At 29.7% G+C, this 18,356-nt stretch overlaps 2 protein-coding genes across 3 annotated transcripts in view; one reads left to right on the top strand and one right to left on the bottom strand.

Moving 5' to 3' along the window:
* The window catches only part of LOC101236644 (solute carrier family 22 member 15-like), a 69,747-nt gene that overhangs the window by 29,609 nt on the left and 21,782 nt on the right, over positions 1–18,356 (top strand). For both annotated transcript variants that reach the window (XM_065795332.1, XM_065795333.1), the window contains 3 exons: positions 16,888–17,103; positions 17,208–17,342; positions 17,894–17,979. In XM_065795332.1, the coding sequence (XP_065651404.1) occupies positions 16,888–17,103; positions 17,208–17,342; positions 17,894–17,979 (437 nt within the window). The remainder of the gene's footprint in view (positions 1–16,887; positions 17,104–17,207; positions 17,343–17,893; positions 17,980–18,356) is intronic.
* On the bottom strand, positions 710–3,649 carry LOC136079534 (uncharacterized). Its single transcript, XM_065795331.1, has 4 exons — positions 3,386–3,649; positions 2,643–2,766; positions 2,391–2,492; positions 710–2,306 (listed from the first exon to the last, which is right to left on the bottom strand). The coding sequence occupies exons 1-4, from the start codon at positions 3,626–3,628 to the stop codon at positions 814–816; spliced, it is 1,962 nt and encodes a 653-aa protein (XP_065651403.1). The 5' UTR covers positions 3,629–3,649; the 3' UTR covers positions 710–813.

Below are 18,356 nucleotides of genomic sequence, written 5' to 3'. Positions count from 1 at the left end.
ATCTCCGACAAAAAGAAAAAAATCGACAAACTTAGGTAAACTACATACCTTTTTTTCCATATTAAAATTCGTTAAAAGGTTACTGGTATTATTAGTGATGCAACAACAACAAGGCAATCAGAGAATCCTCAATTGGCAAAGGGTCTTAAAAACAAAGAAAAACTATTTTTTAAATTGGCTAATAAACAAACGTAATTGCACAATTGTAAAATGTTTTTTTACATTCTGTTAAGGGCCTGCAAAATTGACTAAATCCTGGGCTCCAAGAATCTTTGTAAAGGTTACAAATACCATAAAGATAATTCACTGTGGACCAGAGTGACCGCCAGGTTGAGTTGTTCCCCAGGTCTAATTTTTTTTTTGCAATAGCTAGATATACATTAGTAGACACCATTTATAACATTTAGAACTTCTGGGGTGTTGGAATTTTCAAAAAAAAAATGAGACAAAAAAATCAAAAAATAGCTATACTTATCACTGTGGACCTGAGTGACCACCAGATTAAAATGTTCCCTAGGTCTGAATTTTTTTATTCAATAGTTGGGTATACACTATTTCTAACATTTTGGGAAGACACTATTTATAACATTTTGGGAAGACACCATTTATAACATTTAAAACTTCTAGGGTGTTAAAAAAAATTGAAAAAAAAAAATTAAAAAATAGGTGTAACTTATCCTATACAAATAAAAGCACAAAGTAAAAAAGCTTTATGTTAACTAGTTATAATATAAGTCTAAATCTATAAATAATATACTTTACAATATATACTTGAAATTATAAACATTAAATTAAATTATATAATTATTCAGTTTATTTAATGTTTTTTGATGCAAACTCGACAACATTGGATTTTAGTCGTTTTGCATAATCTATATGGTTAACTCTTCGTTTGTATCTATTCCATGTTTTTTTGAATTCATGATGAATAGCTTCTCCTATTTGCTCACAGTAAACTCCTAGGCCGCAGTCAGTAGAATGAAGAAAAGGAAGTATATGACATACTGCTATGTGAACTTTCCATGTAACACTGAGCTTGATACCCTCAAATGTGGCATGCACGTATTCAATCAAATCTGCATAGGACTTTTTAAACTCCAGAACAGCAGTGCTGATGTTATCCCCTGCTACCATACCAAATGCTTCTGCTTGAAGACATTTAAACTTTCTAACACAGTTTACTATTGGTAGTAAGTCATATTTTCCATTGTTTATAATATCTCTTTCAAGTATATCCACCAACTTCAGGAACTTGCTTGCATTGTTTCCGTCAAGCCCTATGCCTTGGTATCCTCGAAACATGATGTAGTTTGATTGTAACCACTTCTCAAACAAAGGCCATACACTGACTAGAAGTACTGCAAGTTTATTTACTATTCCCATTAGAACATGGAGCTCAGGAACAGGAACCAACTCTTCGAGAAGAGTTTCAGGATCTTCCTTATTGTACAAAAGTCTTGGATTTGTAACATTTTTAAAGTGTGACATTTTTGATTTCTTCTTTCCGTCAAGGGTAAAGTTGTTATAATGATCATCCAATGACCTAAGTGTTCGTTTAATTCCAGGCTCAAGAGCGCAGGATCCCTCACAATATAAACAACTGTATTTCCCAGCATGACTACTAATTCCAAACACTGAATTTGCACATTTTAGATCAAATGCAACGTAAAACTTTACATCGTTTAAATTTAGGGGCTCAATAAGCTTCCAAAGATTATCGTTAGCTTCAGAAACCCCCTCAACAATTGCTATAAGAAAGGATCTTTTTACTCCAGCATCATCTAGCTCTGAATCTGAAGAAGTTTTTTCCAGGGGATTAAACACATTTACAGTAACTTTAAGGAATCCCTGACCTGAATCCATAGCTATTCTCAATATGGAGTCATGTGGATCTATTCCTCTTTCTGTAATGACGTGCTGTATAAATGTAGATGTATCTTTTACATGAACCAATGTTCTAGTAATGGCTTCTTCTCCATCCATAAAACCTACTTCTTTAGAAGTGTAAAATTCATCTATACGGTTATGGAGAGCTTTAATTTTTTCAAAGATGTTCGCTTCAATACAGGTTTGAGTTCCCATACTAGATCTATATTTGGAACAAAAATTCTTTGTTTGATTTTTTGAAAGCTCAAGAGATTTAACCAACTCCATAACAGTACCAAAGGACACCTGTTTCAGCTCAATTCGGTCAGTTTTTTTGTCAGGAGTTCCAACCACAATGTTCAAAGGAGACCCTTGAGTAGCCAACTGAAACTTCTGTCCTCTACAAATATTTTCAGCTTCCATCTTGTGCTTAAGTATACCTGGCAACATACATAAATAAAATGTGTTTATTATTTGGAATTTTAAATATGTATTTATATTAAAGAACAGCTTAATATACTTGCCTGAGGCTACCCGTTCTAAATATTTAGGTCCAAACTGTTCTGCCGCTTCAATGAGATTGTTCACAGCTCTGCTCTCTGTACAGATATAAGCCACTCCTTGCACTAAATATTTTTGTTTGAAAACAAATGAACAAAATTTTTAATTAACTAAATATTTTATTAAGTACAATAAATTTTGTTATGTGAAGCATTATATATATGAAGCATTATATATATGAAAAAATAACACAACAATAATAATAAAATTCTAACCTACAAAGCCAAAGCATGTTGAACATAGTCTGGAAGACTTTGCATGTTCAGAATCATTAGAAGCACTGATTTCATCAACAATGTCTTTGATATTTGATGATCTTCTAAGATGCAATCTATCAATCTAAAATAATGGAAAAAATATTGATCAGTAAGTGATATTATTTTAGCATACTAAATGGTATTTTACTATACACTATGTAAGTATAACTATATATACTATATAATTAAATATTAAGCTTACACTGTAAACAGTAAATAAATAGTTAATAAATAAATAGTAATTAGTTGTTTATCTTATACAACCTTATATACATGTTTTGTATAACCAATATTTATATACTACAATGTAGTATATATGTAGTATGTATGTAGTATGTATGTAGTCTACATACATACATATTATACTCAAATACTTCCATGCATGTCATACTTAAACTAAGTATATGTATATACATATACTTATCGTGCTGTATATATAATATATAAAGTTATATACATTTTAAGTCTACGCATACAATAGAAAAACTGAAAGTTTTTTTAATAACACATGTATTATTTTTTAATACATGTATATGTATTAATAACATGTACTAAGTAAATGTTGTAATAACATGTATTAAAAAAAAAATCTGTTCTATATTTTTAGTTAAGAAACTGTGTGATTGTAAATATAACAAAGCATTAACTAGAAATTAATAATAATTATTATACATAAAAAAACAGATTGACATGAATTTTACCTTGGATATCTTCACTATCCAGTTCCCTAGGTACTCCACCTTGTTCTTGTCGAGATCATAGAGGTTTCTGTGGCAATTGTTACAAATAACCTTGGGATAGTTGGTTACATCTAAACTATACTGACTCCAGACGAAAGTTTTTATCTTTGTTTCAATTGCTGGAGGGATCTTTTGAATTTTAGATGACTTTTTCCCGAACTGTGTAAGACAAACAGCACACGTTTTATGTAAACAGTCCGCCATTGTATATTCAATTTAATAATTTCGCGGACTTTCAACCGAGTTTTCACCTAATTTATTAAGATTTTTATGGCTAAAAATAAATATTTTTGAGCAAATTTTTTTTGACTTTGTCCAATCACTCAGAAGTTTTTAATGTCTTAAATGGTGTCTACTAATGTATACCCAACTATTGAAAAAGAAAAATCAGACCTGGGGAACAACTTAACCTGGCGGTCACTCTGGTCCACTGTGAATTGTATGGACAAACTTGTGATAACAATTCTTTATCATTCTTAAGTATTTGGAAGATTTTCAAATACTTTTTTAAAGACCAAATTTTTCTTTACAAAAAATATTTTCAAAGATATATCTTGTTCCTGGTTAATAAAAAGAAAAGAAAAAAAAAATACTAAAAAATCTAGGTTAACAAATCAAATTAAGCAAAAAATTTAGGTTAATAATCTAAAAATCAGTTAAGCATAAAAATAGTTTCATTGACTATAAACACATTATTTTTGAAAACCTCTTCAAAAAAGCTAAACTGCTACTATTCTGAACGGATTATGACACAAAGATAATCCTTAACGATAATTAAAAAAGTTTGTCGAAAAGAAAATGATAATAGGTTGTCAGATAACTAAACAATTATTAATAATACATAAATCAAATTTAATAGTAAAGGGTTTAGAAACCAAAAACAAATTATTTAACGACTGGTTAAACCGTCTCCGATTCAATAAGTATTTTTTTAAAAATAGAAAAAAGTTGATAACATGACATTTCTTATGTAGATAATAGCCTTAATCATAAACCTATAAAATTACTTAACTTTACTTTGAATTTTAGAAATTTAGTTTATAAAGAACTTAAAATAGCTCCTTAACTACTAAAAGTCAATTATTGTAATTGGAAATAGAGCTGTTTTAACTGACTCTCGTTACGTAATTAAAGATATCCGCAATAAAGTCTTTATGTCATCTTTTATTCATGAATCACTTTAAGATATTCTGAAAATAGCAAAAAGAACTCATAATTTCAAAACCAGCTATCATTTCGAGATAACAAACTATTTACTTCTCTCAGTTACCAGTCTTCTTAAAAGCATTTCGAGATAAGAAACTATTTACTTCTTTACCAGTCTTCTTAAAAGCATTCGAAAATATAATATATAACAAAATATATTTTTAGTTTATTGAAAATAAATTTCATTATAAAAATTAATTTTGTTTTTTGAAAAGTAGTTCTATTGAAATTATTTAGTGGTTGACCTATAAAATCTTTCTCAAACACTTTTTTATTTCAAATTAAAGTGTCATTGAAAGAGATCCTGTGATTTTTGTAGCATTTTTTTTTTGTAGCACTTTTTTTTTTTTTTGGTTTTTGATTTTAAGGTAAAGTTTATAAGTCGTAGTTTATTATTAAAAAAATGCTCTTACTTTAAGTAAAAGTATGACACGATTTCTTTTTTTAATCATTTCTATTTTTTTTAAGAACAAATACTTTGAAAAATATTGTTTTTGTTTGTGACGTATTTGATTTGACGTAATGTTATTTTTGGTCGCAAACGTCATTCTAATTAAATATTCTTAAAAATGATACTAAGTTAAGCTACTTTTCTTTGTCTAAATTAGGATTTATTTTTTTAAGTAACTTTGGAAGCAATTTTAAATAAACATTTTTGCCTTCTAGAGATTTCATTTTCACAGGAAAAAAAAATGGTGGCTTCAGGCAACACTTTAGGTCCCCACATTTTGGTTTTAAAAAATTTCGTAGTTTCATGGCATAAATTGTAAAAGCGGTGACCTAAAAAAAAAAGTTTTTCAATTTTTTTTTTCAGTGTGAAATCAACTAACGGGTCAACAAGCCCAGGTGGCTGGGACATAACTTAAAAAAATTGTTGAAAAATGACGCACCTTTTCCTTGATAATTCTTATGTCTTGTAAAAGAAATGTTAATCTATAAGGATCTGATCTGTTAAAAACATTGTGGATCTTATTTCACATAGTGCTATTTGTTTTCGTTTATATAGAAATTTTGTTTAACTATTATAAGTTTAGGAATTTAGGATTATGCGCTGTGTTACTAACGGGACGCAAAAAAAACATTGGATTAAACCTGCTGTTTTTAGTAAAATATTTCGAGCCAAATATTAAACCTATATAAACTGGGTTCTTAAATTAAATTAATTAGTTATTATTCTGCGTAAAAAATTGTACAAAAGATTGTTTTAGCTATTTATTTATATCTTAAACCAAATTAGTTATCGTTACTTACGGGGACAATTCTACGCTTTTAACTAAATGTAGATTAGCTACCATTTATATAGAAAGTATGACGCATGACTTTTGTTTGAATTTTATTTTAATATTTTATAGACTCATTAGAGCGTATATATATATATATATATATATATATATATATATATATATATATATATATATATATATATACATATACATATACATATATATATATATATACATATATGTACATTTATACATATATATAGTGAAAACTAAATAATTAATAATATATATTTCAACTACATTACTAAAAGTTTCACGCAATAGCGATCATCAGATGCAACAGCAACAAAAATTATATACAAAAAATGCTATGTAGTATCCGCCTGGATGACATTAAAGTTCTTTCTTAGAAATTTATTTTCATGGCGGCATTTTTGTTGTTGTTACATCTGATGATCGCTATTGCGTGAACCTTTTAGTTATGTTATTGAAATATATATTGTTAACTATTTAGTTTTCACTATATTATTTGCTCTACTAATTATATAACACGCTGTATTGAGCACTCTTACACTCAAGCACTCAATATTAACACAATTCCTACTATATATATATATACAGTCACGGACAAAAGTTTGGAAACACATAAAAAAATTGCAAAACGCATTCTTTTATTCAAGTGAAAAATAGCAAATGTGTAATAATATAAAGAAAATAAAAGTAACAATAAGCACCATAGCTGATAGACTAAAAATAGTTCATATTGCACAAAAATAAAGTAGTTTGTTTAAATTATTTAGTATTTTGTATGGCCACCACGATTTTTTAATACAGCTGCTATACGACGAGGCATTGAATGAATTAGTGAACGACAGTAATCTTCAGTGATATCCGATGTCCAAGCTTGCTTGACTTTTCTAGGAGATCAGCCTGAGAGGTTGGATTGCTTTCTTCCACTTTTCTCTTCATAGTGTACCACACATTTTCAATGGGATTTAGATCAGTCGAGTTACCTGGCCATGATCCCAACATTTTAAAACCTGATGATGTAAGCCACTGTTCCACTGCTTTAGTACCATGGCATAACACCCCAAAAAGTTGCTTAATTTTATTTCCATAAAATTAAGCAACTTTTTTTTTAAAATACCTAAGTAAACATTGCCATTAATGGTAGTTCCGTCTGGCATATCCCAGAGACCTGCACACCCAAACACTGATACTGCTCCCCAGATCATCAACTTCTTTGGTTGTTTGACAGTGGGCAACACGTACTTGCTATTGTACCTCATTAGTGCTGGACGCCAAACTTTTGGTGCATAGGAAGTAAATTGTGTGAACGTTGACTCATCACTAAACATAACTCGTTCCCAATCATGCTTGGACCAGCCCTTGTATATCTCACAAAATTGCAATCGATCTTTAATGTTTTTCAATGACAGCTTTGGCTTTCTTGCTGGTCTGCAGCTTTTTAAACCTTTTTCAAATAATCTTCTTCGAATAGTTTTGTAGCTCATGTTTCTGCAGTTTTCCGGTAATCTACTTCTTATGAACCCAGGCGTTGCACGAGGCGTGCATACAGCAATCCTATAAATCGCACGATCATCTTGCACTGTAGTTCTCCTTGGTCAGCGAGGGCGTGATGAATACGTTTTAGTGTCACGGATCCGTTTAAATGTTTTACAAGCTGTACCAGGTGATATATTTAAGATCTGCCCAATTGCTCTACATAACTTGCCTTCGGATCGCAATATTATATATATAATATATCCACCTGGGCTCGTTGAGTAACTTTCAGCTCTTGTTTCGTACCCATGCTGTAATGAAAAAAGAATAAATTGATATAATATAAAAACAGAAATGAACAGTAATTATGTTTGCCTAAGTTAGTTCAGTATTTACAGACAGTATAGTTTCTTAATAATTTTAACATTACATGTACTGTACTGTATACCTGAATTACACACCTGTATACAGGTAAGCAATTACAGTTACAATTACAGTAATTTAATTCATTATTACTACAGTCATTAACTTATTTTACACATAGCAACAGCTAGCAACAGCTTATTATCACTCACTTTTCTACAAAGCTAAATAAATAAAATATAACAACAAATTTATTTAAAGCGACACAAAATTAATCTTACCTTTATGAATTGCAGAGGGTAATAAAATCCAAATTTGCCTTAATTACCTTGTTTATAGGATCAACTTTAACACGTATTATCAAATAGCCAATTACTTTAATATTATGCAAGCATCAATATAATGATTTATGGGTGCCAAGGTAATTTGCAATGAAATATCCTAAAAAATCACTTAAAATTATAGTGTTTCCAAACTTTTGTCCGTGACTGTATATATATATATATATATATATATATATATATATATATATATATATATATATATATATATATATATATATATATATATATATATATATATATATATATATATATATATATATATATATATATATATATATATATATATGTATATATATATATATTTATATATATATGCATATCAGTAATATTGAATTATATATGCATATAGTAAAGTTTGAGCACTAGCAACAACACCAGCAGATGCTGGTGTTGTTGCTAGTGCTCAAACTTCACTATATGGCCCTTTTATCTTTTAGCCCTTTTTGACTGATGATAAATTTATACTTTTTATTAATATGCAAATAAGAGAACAATCATTTCTCTTGTTTGAAATTTTGAATTGTATTGTATCTTGAATATTATTCTGATAAAATTGGCATGTGTTTTGTTAAAATGTTTTCCAGCTTCTCTTATTAGATGTTTGTTCATTCATTACTATGGTTTACGTTTTGTTCATTACTGTTGTTTTGTTCATTCATTACTATGATTTTACGTTTTGTTATATTACCAATAATTTTTCCAGTCAATTTGATTGTTTTATTACTGAAATATTGTATTTAAATAGATACTTATTTTTCTATTTTATCTTTACACAATATTTGTTAAATATTTATCAAAATTTAAATAAAAATTCTCAAATAATCATAAATAGTTTGCAAATAAATGCAACACTTTAATTAAAGATAAATGAAATTTTGAAGGATGTCTAAAATAATAGATTGGATTGTTAATTTTGGCTATTCTTTAATTATTTTTTTTTACTGAAACATTTAAAAAAAAAATTGCATACAAAATGTCATCAAGAACGACTTTTTCGATTTTTAGTTAAACATTTTTGTTTTCTATATATAAAATTTGAGCAATTTATTTATATTTGAAATCATTATTATTTATGAAATTTCAATGAAATTCTGGTTCTTTTGAGACCCAGGTTGATATACTTTTGAAGAATAAAAATTCACTGATATAAAGGAGTCAGTGTGTAATCAAGGGTCATGGTGTGTGACCTTGTTATATATATGTGTATATTTTCTTTATAGCGTATTTAGATAAGCATTTGCTCACTAGTGTTGCTTATCTTTATAGCATACGGCTTTTTCAGAAAAAAACAAAGAATAATAAAAGAAAAGAATGCTTCCCCATCCCAAACTCTCAGTCGATGTAACGGGTGATGCGGAAGTTATCGGACAAAATAAACACGTCAATAACTTATTTATAAATAAAAAAACAAACGACTGTTATATTTTTTTTGAATAAAGCATTTATCTTTTAATAAAAATATATTATTTTTTATATGAAAAAACACCACCACCTGCAATTGATCTCAATTTTGCTCCGACGCCTTTCATATGCGACTGTAAAAAGTTTAAATCAATTTCTTGTAGTTTTAGTTTAATGCGATCAATCAAAACTTGCTCTGTTAAAGCTTGTCAATCTCCCTCGTAAACCTTCTGTGCCAAATGTCCTCAAAGATTTTCAATTGGTCGTACTTGAGACACATTTGGGGGATTGGATTCTTTATCAACGTAATAGACATATTGGTCCATCCAATTTAGAGAATCTTTAGAATAATGAGAACGTGCTAAATCTGGCCAAAATAAATAGTTAAAGTCTCCATGATACTTGTGAATAAATGGAAGAAGTCGTTTTTCTAAACATTCATTAATATAGATCGATGAATTGATCGCTACAGCCTTGGAAGTGCGAAACAATGGCTTGAGCATACCACGGTCAGATATGGCTATCCACATTAATAATTTTTTTGGAAATTTCTCTTTTCCTATAAACCGAACACTTTCTGGGCATGTCTTTTTGTTGTTTGTGTAGTATCCAGAATTTCCAGGCATGTTGTCCCCTGCCTAACAAAAGTATTTTTCGTCATTGATGACTAGAAGCGATTTTGTGTTACAGAGTTGGTTAACTAGTTTCCTGCTTCTTTTCTTTGCCTTTATTTGTTGTTCTATAGAGTATTTTGGAGTCTTTTCACGTTTTCTATATTTAATATTCCTTTTTTTTAACTGACGACCAATTGTCTATTGATTTACACCGAATTTAATACCTATTTTTCTCTGACTGACCCCTTTTCGATTGTTGACAAGTCTCGTTAATTCGGCTTTCTTTTCTCTTGTCCAGGATGTTGGACGACCAGGCAGGGCCGTACCAAGGGCGGGGCCAGCATGGCCGCGGCCTGAGGCGCCAAAATTGGGAGGGCGCAAAATTCCCCAAATTAATTTATTTATTTTCACATTATGAAACTAATTTGCGTGGCGTCACTTTTATGTTGATAAGAAAATTAATTAAAATTGCGCCTCCTGACGAACTTTAAAATAAAAGCTCATTTACCAAACAGAAGAGCGCCCTTAAACACTAAAAAGTTGTATTTTCTGAACATTATATTTTACAATGAATCGTGCAAAAAAATTATCTGGTGCTTAATTTAAGAACGACAATTAAAAGCCAATAATTATTTATAATATAAACAAATGATTCATTAAGGATCATATAAATTAATTTAACGCACACATAAAAAATTATTCTAAAAAGAAAAAAATAAAGACAAAAAGAACTTCGAATTTAAAAAAAAGAACGCTTAATTTAAGCGGCTTAAATAAAGAAACAAATGAAATGAAAGCTAAAGAAAGTAAAGTAAGCAAATAATAATAAAAATAAAGAGGGAGAAGAAAAGAAAAAAGAAAAAATAAATAATAGAAGAGCGCAATTAAAAAATAAAAAGTTGTATTTTCTGAACATTATTTTTTACAATGAATCGTGCAAAAAAATTATCTGGTGCTGAATTTAAGAAGAAGAGAAGAGACCGTCTTGAAAGTGACGCAAAACTAAGAAATTGTTTCAAGAAGTGGTTGGTAACAAACTCTTCTGTGGAAAAACAAATTACTTCAGAGGATATTTGCAATGAAGTTGATAATGATTCAACAGCTGAAGTTGCTGCTACATCTTTAATTACTGACTTAAATTCATATCATCCATTGGAATTAATTGAAGAGGAGATTTTCATTGGCCAAAGTCAAGACGAATTTGGACCAAATGATTCAGAAGCACAAGAAGATAGAAATTCTCAGCTTTTCAAACCAATTGAAATGGGCAACATTGAAATTCCTCCTGAAATCTCAGAAATTTCAGCAACCTCAGGAGAAAACTTTCAACACAGTGATCCAACTACATGGCCTAAAATGACAGATAAAACAAGGTGCTTTTTGATTCAGCATGGGCCGGAGCAAGAAATAAGAGAATTTTTCCCAAACACACTTTGTGACTTTGACAACATAATGCGACACTTCAGCTCAAAATGGTATAAAAAATTCATCCCAATGGTGAAAAATTTGTTCGCTACTGGCTGCTGTACAGCAACAAAAAAGATTCTTTGTTTTGTTTTTGCTGTCTGCTATTTTCAACGACAAAAACCAACAATTTTTCAGTAATTTCAAAAGGATTTTGTGACTGGAAAAAACTAAACCCAAGAATTCCAGAACACGAAAACAGCAATGAACACCAAATGCTATTCTGATTGGAAAAATCTGGAAAAAATCTCAAGGAAGGAAAGACCTTGGATTCTGATCTGCAGAGAGTTATCAACGGAGAGATGAAAAAGTGGAGAGATATCTTGAAAGTGATTGTTGATGCAATTTTGTTCTGTGCCAAGAACAATCTTGCCCTTCGGGGTTCAACAGAAGTAATTGGAGAGCAAAACAGTGGCATCTTTCTGAACTTAATTGAGCTGATAAGCCATTATTATCCTTTAGTGGCTGAATACGTTGCATCCGTTAAGGCAAAGAAAACCACAACATCCTACTTTTCTCCTCGAATTCAAAATGAGCTGATTGAATTACTTGGGCAGAAAGTCAGGAATGAAATTTTGTCAAATGTCAGAAAATCTAAATACTACTCTGTTTTGTTTGACTGCACTCCAGATGCCTCCCACAAAGAGCAGATGACCCAAATAATCAGGTATGTCCACATCACTGAGGAAACCTGTACAATTGAGGAAAGCTTTGTGGACTTCATTGAATCTCACGAAAAAACTGGAAAGGGCCTTGCAGCTGAAATCACCGAAAAACTGGAGAAGGATGGCTTGAGCATTTCTGATTGTCGGGGCCAAGGTTACGACAATTGAGCCAATATGTCTGGAAAATATAATGGCGTCCAAGCTCACATCCATTCTCTAAATGAGTTTGCAAGATTTGTTCCATGTGTAGCTCACACTTTAAACCTTGTTGGTGTCCATGCTGCTGAAGTTTCTCCACTCATGATTACATTCTTTGGAAAAGTTCAAGCCATCTTTAACTTTTTCTCAAGTTCTACCTTAAGATGGGAAAAACTGATGAAAACATTGACCATCTCACTAAAGGGAAATAGTGATACAAGATGGTCTGCCAAAAAAGAAGCAATCATCCCGCTACACAGACAAATAAAAGAAGTTCTTCAAGTTTTGGAATCCATAATTCACACTCCCAAGACAAATGCTGTCTCAGTTTGCAGTGCAAAAGAGCTCATCATTCAAATTGATTTCAGTTTTCTGTGTTTGTTGGGTTTTTGGTGTCAAATTCTTTCTTTAATTGACTGGGAAAACAAACTGCTTCAGTCTAAAAACATTTCAATTGACATTGCGGCAAAAAAAATAAAAGGACTGAAGGCTTCCATTCAGAATCTGAGAAATGTTGGGGTGGACAACATTATCAAAGCTGCTGCAGAAACAGCTATCCAAATTGGAATTGAAGGAGACTTTCCTATGAAGAGAAAGCGCAAAGTGAAGCAAATGGCACTTTATGAAGCTGAAGATGACTTTTACCGTTTGTCACCAGAAACAGATTTCGGATCCCAGTGCAACCTTGTGTTTGACAGCATTCTCACACAAATTGAGTGGCGGTTTGAAGCTATGTCTGCAGTATCCTCAGATTTTGACTTCCTCAGTGGACATTCTCTCTCCAAAAGTTCAGTGGATGAACTTAAGACTAAAGCCAAAAATGTGTCTAAAATTTACAAGGCAGATTTAGATTCTTCAGATTTCCAGTCAGAAATGGCAAGCTTTAAATATCAAGCTGCTGCCATGATGGAAAACTTTGAAAAATCTAGCTCGATGGACATTTTGCAGCTCATTCATAAACACTCATTGACTGATGCTTATCCTAACACGGCAATTGCTATTCGCATCTTCCTCACCTTACCAGTTACAGTTGTCACGTGTGAAAGAAGTTTCAGTAAACTTAAGATCATAAAAACTATTTGAGATCAACTATGGGCCAAGAACGTTTGTCTTGTCTGGCAGTAGTTTCAATTGAACATGAAGTGGCCAACGCACTTGATTTTGATGATGTCATTAGTGACTTTGCCTCCAAAAAAGCCAGAAAAGTGACCTTGAACTGAAGTTTGTGAAACATTGGCGACAAATTGTTCTTTTAATTTGATGCGATAAATTTTGTGATCAATAATTAATTTTTTTTCATGTAAATATATATATATATATATATATAATGTGTTTTTTGTATATTTTTTTGGGAGGGGGGCGCAATTTTATTTGCTTGCCCGAAGCGCAAAGTTGGCCTGGTACGGCCCTGCGACCAGGGTGCTTTCTATCAAAAAACGATCGAACAGTTTAAGTCTTTTTAGGTTATCATATATTGTACTTCGAGCAAGTCCTTCCTTTTCAAAATGATTTACGATTTTTTTTTTTATATTAGGTTTATTTACAAAAAACATTTTTATTCGCTTTCGAAAAGATTCTTGTTCAGCTGCATTTAACCTCATTTTAAATAATTGTGTTTTAAATAATAAAACTTATATTTTATAGAACGTTTATGCCTACGCATAAAACCACAAAAACTAATTATTATGCTCAAATAATGAAATTAGGATTTGTCCGATAACTTCCGCATCACCCGTTAGCAACACTCCGCTGCGAGTCAGGCTGTTAGTTAGTCAATGTACATCCCTGGCAACAGGCTATTTCAGTGTGACGTCAGAGTGTTCATTTAAAAAGCAGTTTAAGTTATTTATATATAATGGTACTAAACTGCCCACTGTTTCGTTCCATTTAGAAATTTTGGCAAAGGGTGTTTGCGTAAGAGTAGCAAAGCAATAAGTACAGCTAAAGATTTGATTAGAGAGAGGAAATTAGTAGAAAAAAAAATCGCCAATGAAACTCTGCAGAAGTTGATGTTGTTGAATAGTGTTAATATTCGCTTTATTATTTGAAATTATGAAAAATATTAAATAAAAAGCATTTTTATAATCTTCATGTTCCTCAGATTTAAAAAATTTATTGAAGTTTTTGCATAAGTTTATTTATTTTTAAATTTTTAAAAATTTTTCAGCGTTCCAAATTTAACGAATGCATGCTTTATTTAGCTCTTCGTTTCTTTTAAGAAACTGCGTGCCACTCTTTTGCTTTTTTTTGACGCATGTTAAGGGTCGTTGTCTTGTTGAAAAACAAAATGTTTTTCTATTCGCAGTTTTTTAGTTAAGGTAAAAAATTTCTTATTAAAAGGGTTGACATAAACCTCAGAGTTTGTAATTCCATCAATTAACCCCAGCTTTGTTTTTCCGTTTTAAGCCATTAATCCCAGACCATAACATTGTTTTCTCAAAACTTTGCTGTTCCTCTACTGCAACTGAGTGTGAATGCTTCACCTTCTTTTCTCTATGCTTTTTGAGCCATCGGACTTTTAAAATTAAATTTTAACTTGTCGGTTCACAAAACTTTCTTCTAGAATGATAACCGCAAGTTTACCTAACTTTTAGTAATTATAAGTCTTCGGTTTGAATGGGTTTTTGAAGAAAATAGTTTATTGCGCGAAACTTTAGCTTTAAATTTAGCAGCCGTGACGCAATGGTTAGAGTTCTGGCTCAGAACCTATAGGTCCGAGGTTTGACGCCAGCTCTAGTCTAACAAGCTACATTGGTACGGAAAAAGGCGTGAACTTCCTGTTAAATGCTCTCCCGTGGTGCTCTGTGATAAGACGGTAAGGACATCTGGAAACACCAAAAAATAACTACAAAAAAAAAAGAAAAAAATTAGGAATGTACCGGAATTCTATTTCGGCTGGAATTTGTGACTTTAAGGTCATTCCTGCTCCGGCCGGAGCTAAAATATTTTAGGCCGTAATGCCGGAATTTATTTTTTACCTTTTTTTTAAGGCATGTTAGACAGACTATGTAAATTAAATTAAAAAGTCATTGTCCTACAGGGCAATGAAGAATTGTAGGCATATCTAGTTAAAAAATACAGAATTCTTAACAAACACAATGCAATTTTATTCGCAATAATCAATTTCGTGGATATTTCTAGAAGTTTAGGAACGTTGTGGTTCAAAAAGAGTTGCTATTTAGTTTTGGGCAACAAATTAGCTCTTTTTTTTTATCGAAAACATTACCTGCTTCTGAGAGTAGTTTCATTTTAAATGTTACTTAAGTTTTAAATAATCAAAAGGTATAGGATGTCTAATAAGAGAATAGTCTCATTTTGAATGTTACCTAAATTTTAAATAGTTAAGAAGTAGAGGATGCCTAAAACTGTAAATATTTCAATTTTAACCTAAATGGAAAAATAGAAAACAAAGAAATAATTTCGAATATAAATAATATGCAGGTTAAAACTTTCAATAAATAAAATTATAAAAAAATAAATTAAAACAACATTTAAATGAAGCAAGAATCAAATTAATAAAATATGTTATATATATATATATATATATATATATATATATATATATATATATATATATATATATATATATATATATATATATATATATATATATATATATATATATATATATATATATATATATATATATATATATATATATGTATATATATATATATACATATATATATATACATTATAGGTTATAAATGTATATTATGAACCCACGATGCTGAGGTGCCAGCTTTCATATTCAATTTTGAAGATAAAAAAACTCATAAATATAATTTTCGTTCCGGCCGGAATTTTATTAACAGTTCCGACAAATCTGGTTCCGGCTGGAATTCAAAATTTCCAGCCCGGTACACTCCTACCTTAAATCCACATTCTTCAATTGATTTAGAATAGTGATTATAGAAAGTAAATAGTAAACGCACTCACTTATGTAACAAATTCATTTTCAAAATGACTTGACGTTTTTAATGATAAAAAATGTTTTTTTTTTTTTAATCTTGACTATTTGTTGAAAAATTTTCAATGTCGTCTTGGCTTCTGATCTTAGCTGATTATCCAAATGGTTTGCTCTTTTTAATTGATTTACTGATGATTTTTACTGTCATTACTGTCGCTTCTTTTGTAATCCTAATTGTTTAATCTTACTTGAATAGCGACCATTCATTAATTTTAACTCCAATATTTGAGCATTCCTTAATTTTTAGTTCCTTAATTGTGAATATTTATGGTAAAACAAAATTTTAGTTAGTTTTTAACATATTTTTTAATAATACCATATTTTTAAAGTATAATACCTGGGTTATATTTATAAAAACATGTATCCCATGCAACCAGTTTGAAAAAATTAATATAATTACTAATAACAAAAAAAGTATTTAGCTTTTAAACCTTTCTTTCGCGTAGTGTCTCGACAACAATGAAATCAATATACTAAAATAATTATACTAAGTTTCATAAACTTGTTTCTAGTTTTGTCACTGAATCAGTAAGATGGCTTCGTGTAAAAGGTGATATCGTAACCGCAGAGAAAATTCTTCGTCAAATTGCAAAATGTAATCAGAAACCCTGGCCAAACGCAAGATTAAAACCAATAACTGATCAACAAAAAGAAGTAAAAGCATCTTATAAAGATATATTTTATCCATTTAACGTTTTCTTATCAACCTTTGTTCAAGCTGCAATTTGGTATATATTCTTACATATTAAAAAAAGAACCAAATAAAAACAAACTTTTTTCTATTTATGTATGGAAATTTAAAAAATATTTTAAACTGTTTTTGTTTATTTAGGTTTTCTAACGGAAGTGCTTATTATGGCATTTCCTTGGCATCAGAGCATCTTAGTGATAACATCTACAGAGATTTTTTTTTAATAAGCATTGTTGATATTCCTTCTAACATAATAATAATTTGGCTATGCAACAGGTACTCATAAAGTGAATGTTTATATAAAAAGGCAAATTATAAAATGTTAAAAAAGGCATAATTTTTTTTTAATTAACCAAACAATTTAACAACCCTTTTCTACAATAAAACGACCAAACTTTACTTAGCTCCTAAAAAGGCAACAACCTTGCAATTTACACACACAGATTATATATATTGATTTCCAGTTGTTGTCTAATAGTATATATATATATATATATATATATATATATATATATATATATATATATATATATATATATATATATATATATATATATATATATATATATCTGTGAGTGTGTGTGTGCGTAAATTAAATGTTAAATATATTTGAAATTTTTCAATACAAATACTTCAATAAAACTATTTTAAGATCTTAAAATAATGTTATTGAAATTATGGTTTAAAATTAATTAGTAAATGTGATGCGTTAAGCTAAATATTTCAAAAACGTTTCGAAGGTATCAAAATGAAGACAAAATAATTAAATAAATTTAAGTATGAGAGTTTCGAATTTCAATTAAATAAACGTTGAAGATTTTTTTTAGATTTGGTAGAAAATGGACAACAGTTTTGTCAACAATAGTAGGGGGTTTGTTTGTCGTAATGTTATCTTTTATCCCATCGCATTCAGGTATTTAATAATTTGGAGTGTAAACTTAAACTTATATTTAAAATATTTGTGACACTAATTAATATTTTAGAATAAAAAAATCATTAATTATAAATTTTACGATGTATTATTTTCATAAAAAGTATATTAAAGATAAAGTTAGAAAAAAAGGATACATGTTTTAAAGAACTTACAAATTCAAACTGTTTTATAGTAACAGCGTAACCCTAAATTAATAAGCCAACAACCTGCAACGTTAACATTATATAAATAAAGAATAAATATAAAGAAAACAACATGAATACATATTTTTTTAAATTTTTAAATATTTGGTCATTATTATATGACACACATTAATGCAAAGAGTACTTTTTGAAATTGAAGTAAATATGTTTATT

The sequence above is a fragment of the Hydra vulgaris genome, chromosome 04, assembly GCF_038396675.1.
Source record: "Hydra vulgaris chromosome 04, alternate assembly HydraT2T_AEP".
NCBI lineage: Eukaryota > Metazoa > Cnidaria > Hydrozoa > Anthoathecata > Hydridae > Hydra > Hydra vulgaris.
Note: the sequence above shows the minus strand (reverse complement) of the source record. Positions and strands in the feature narration are given on the sequence as shown.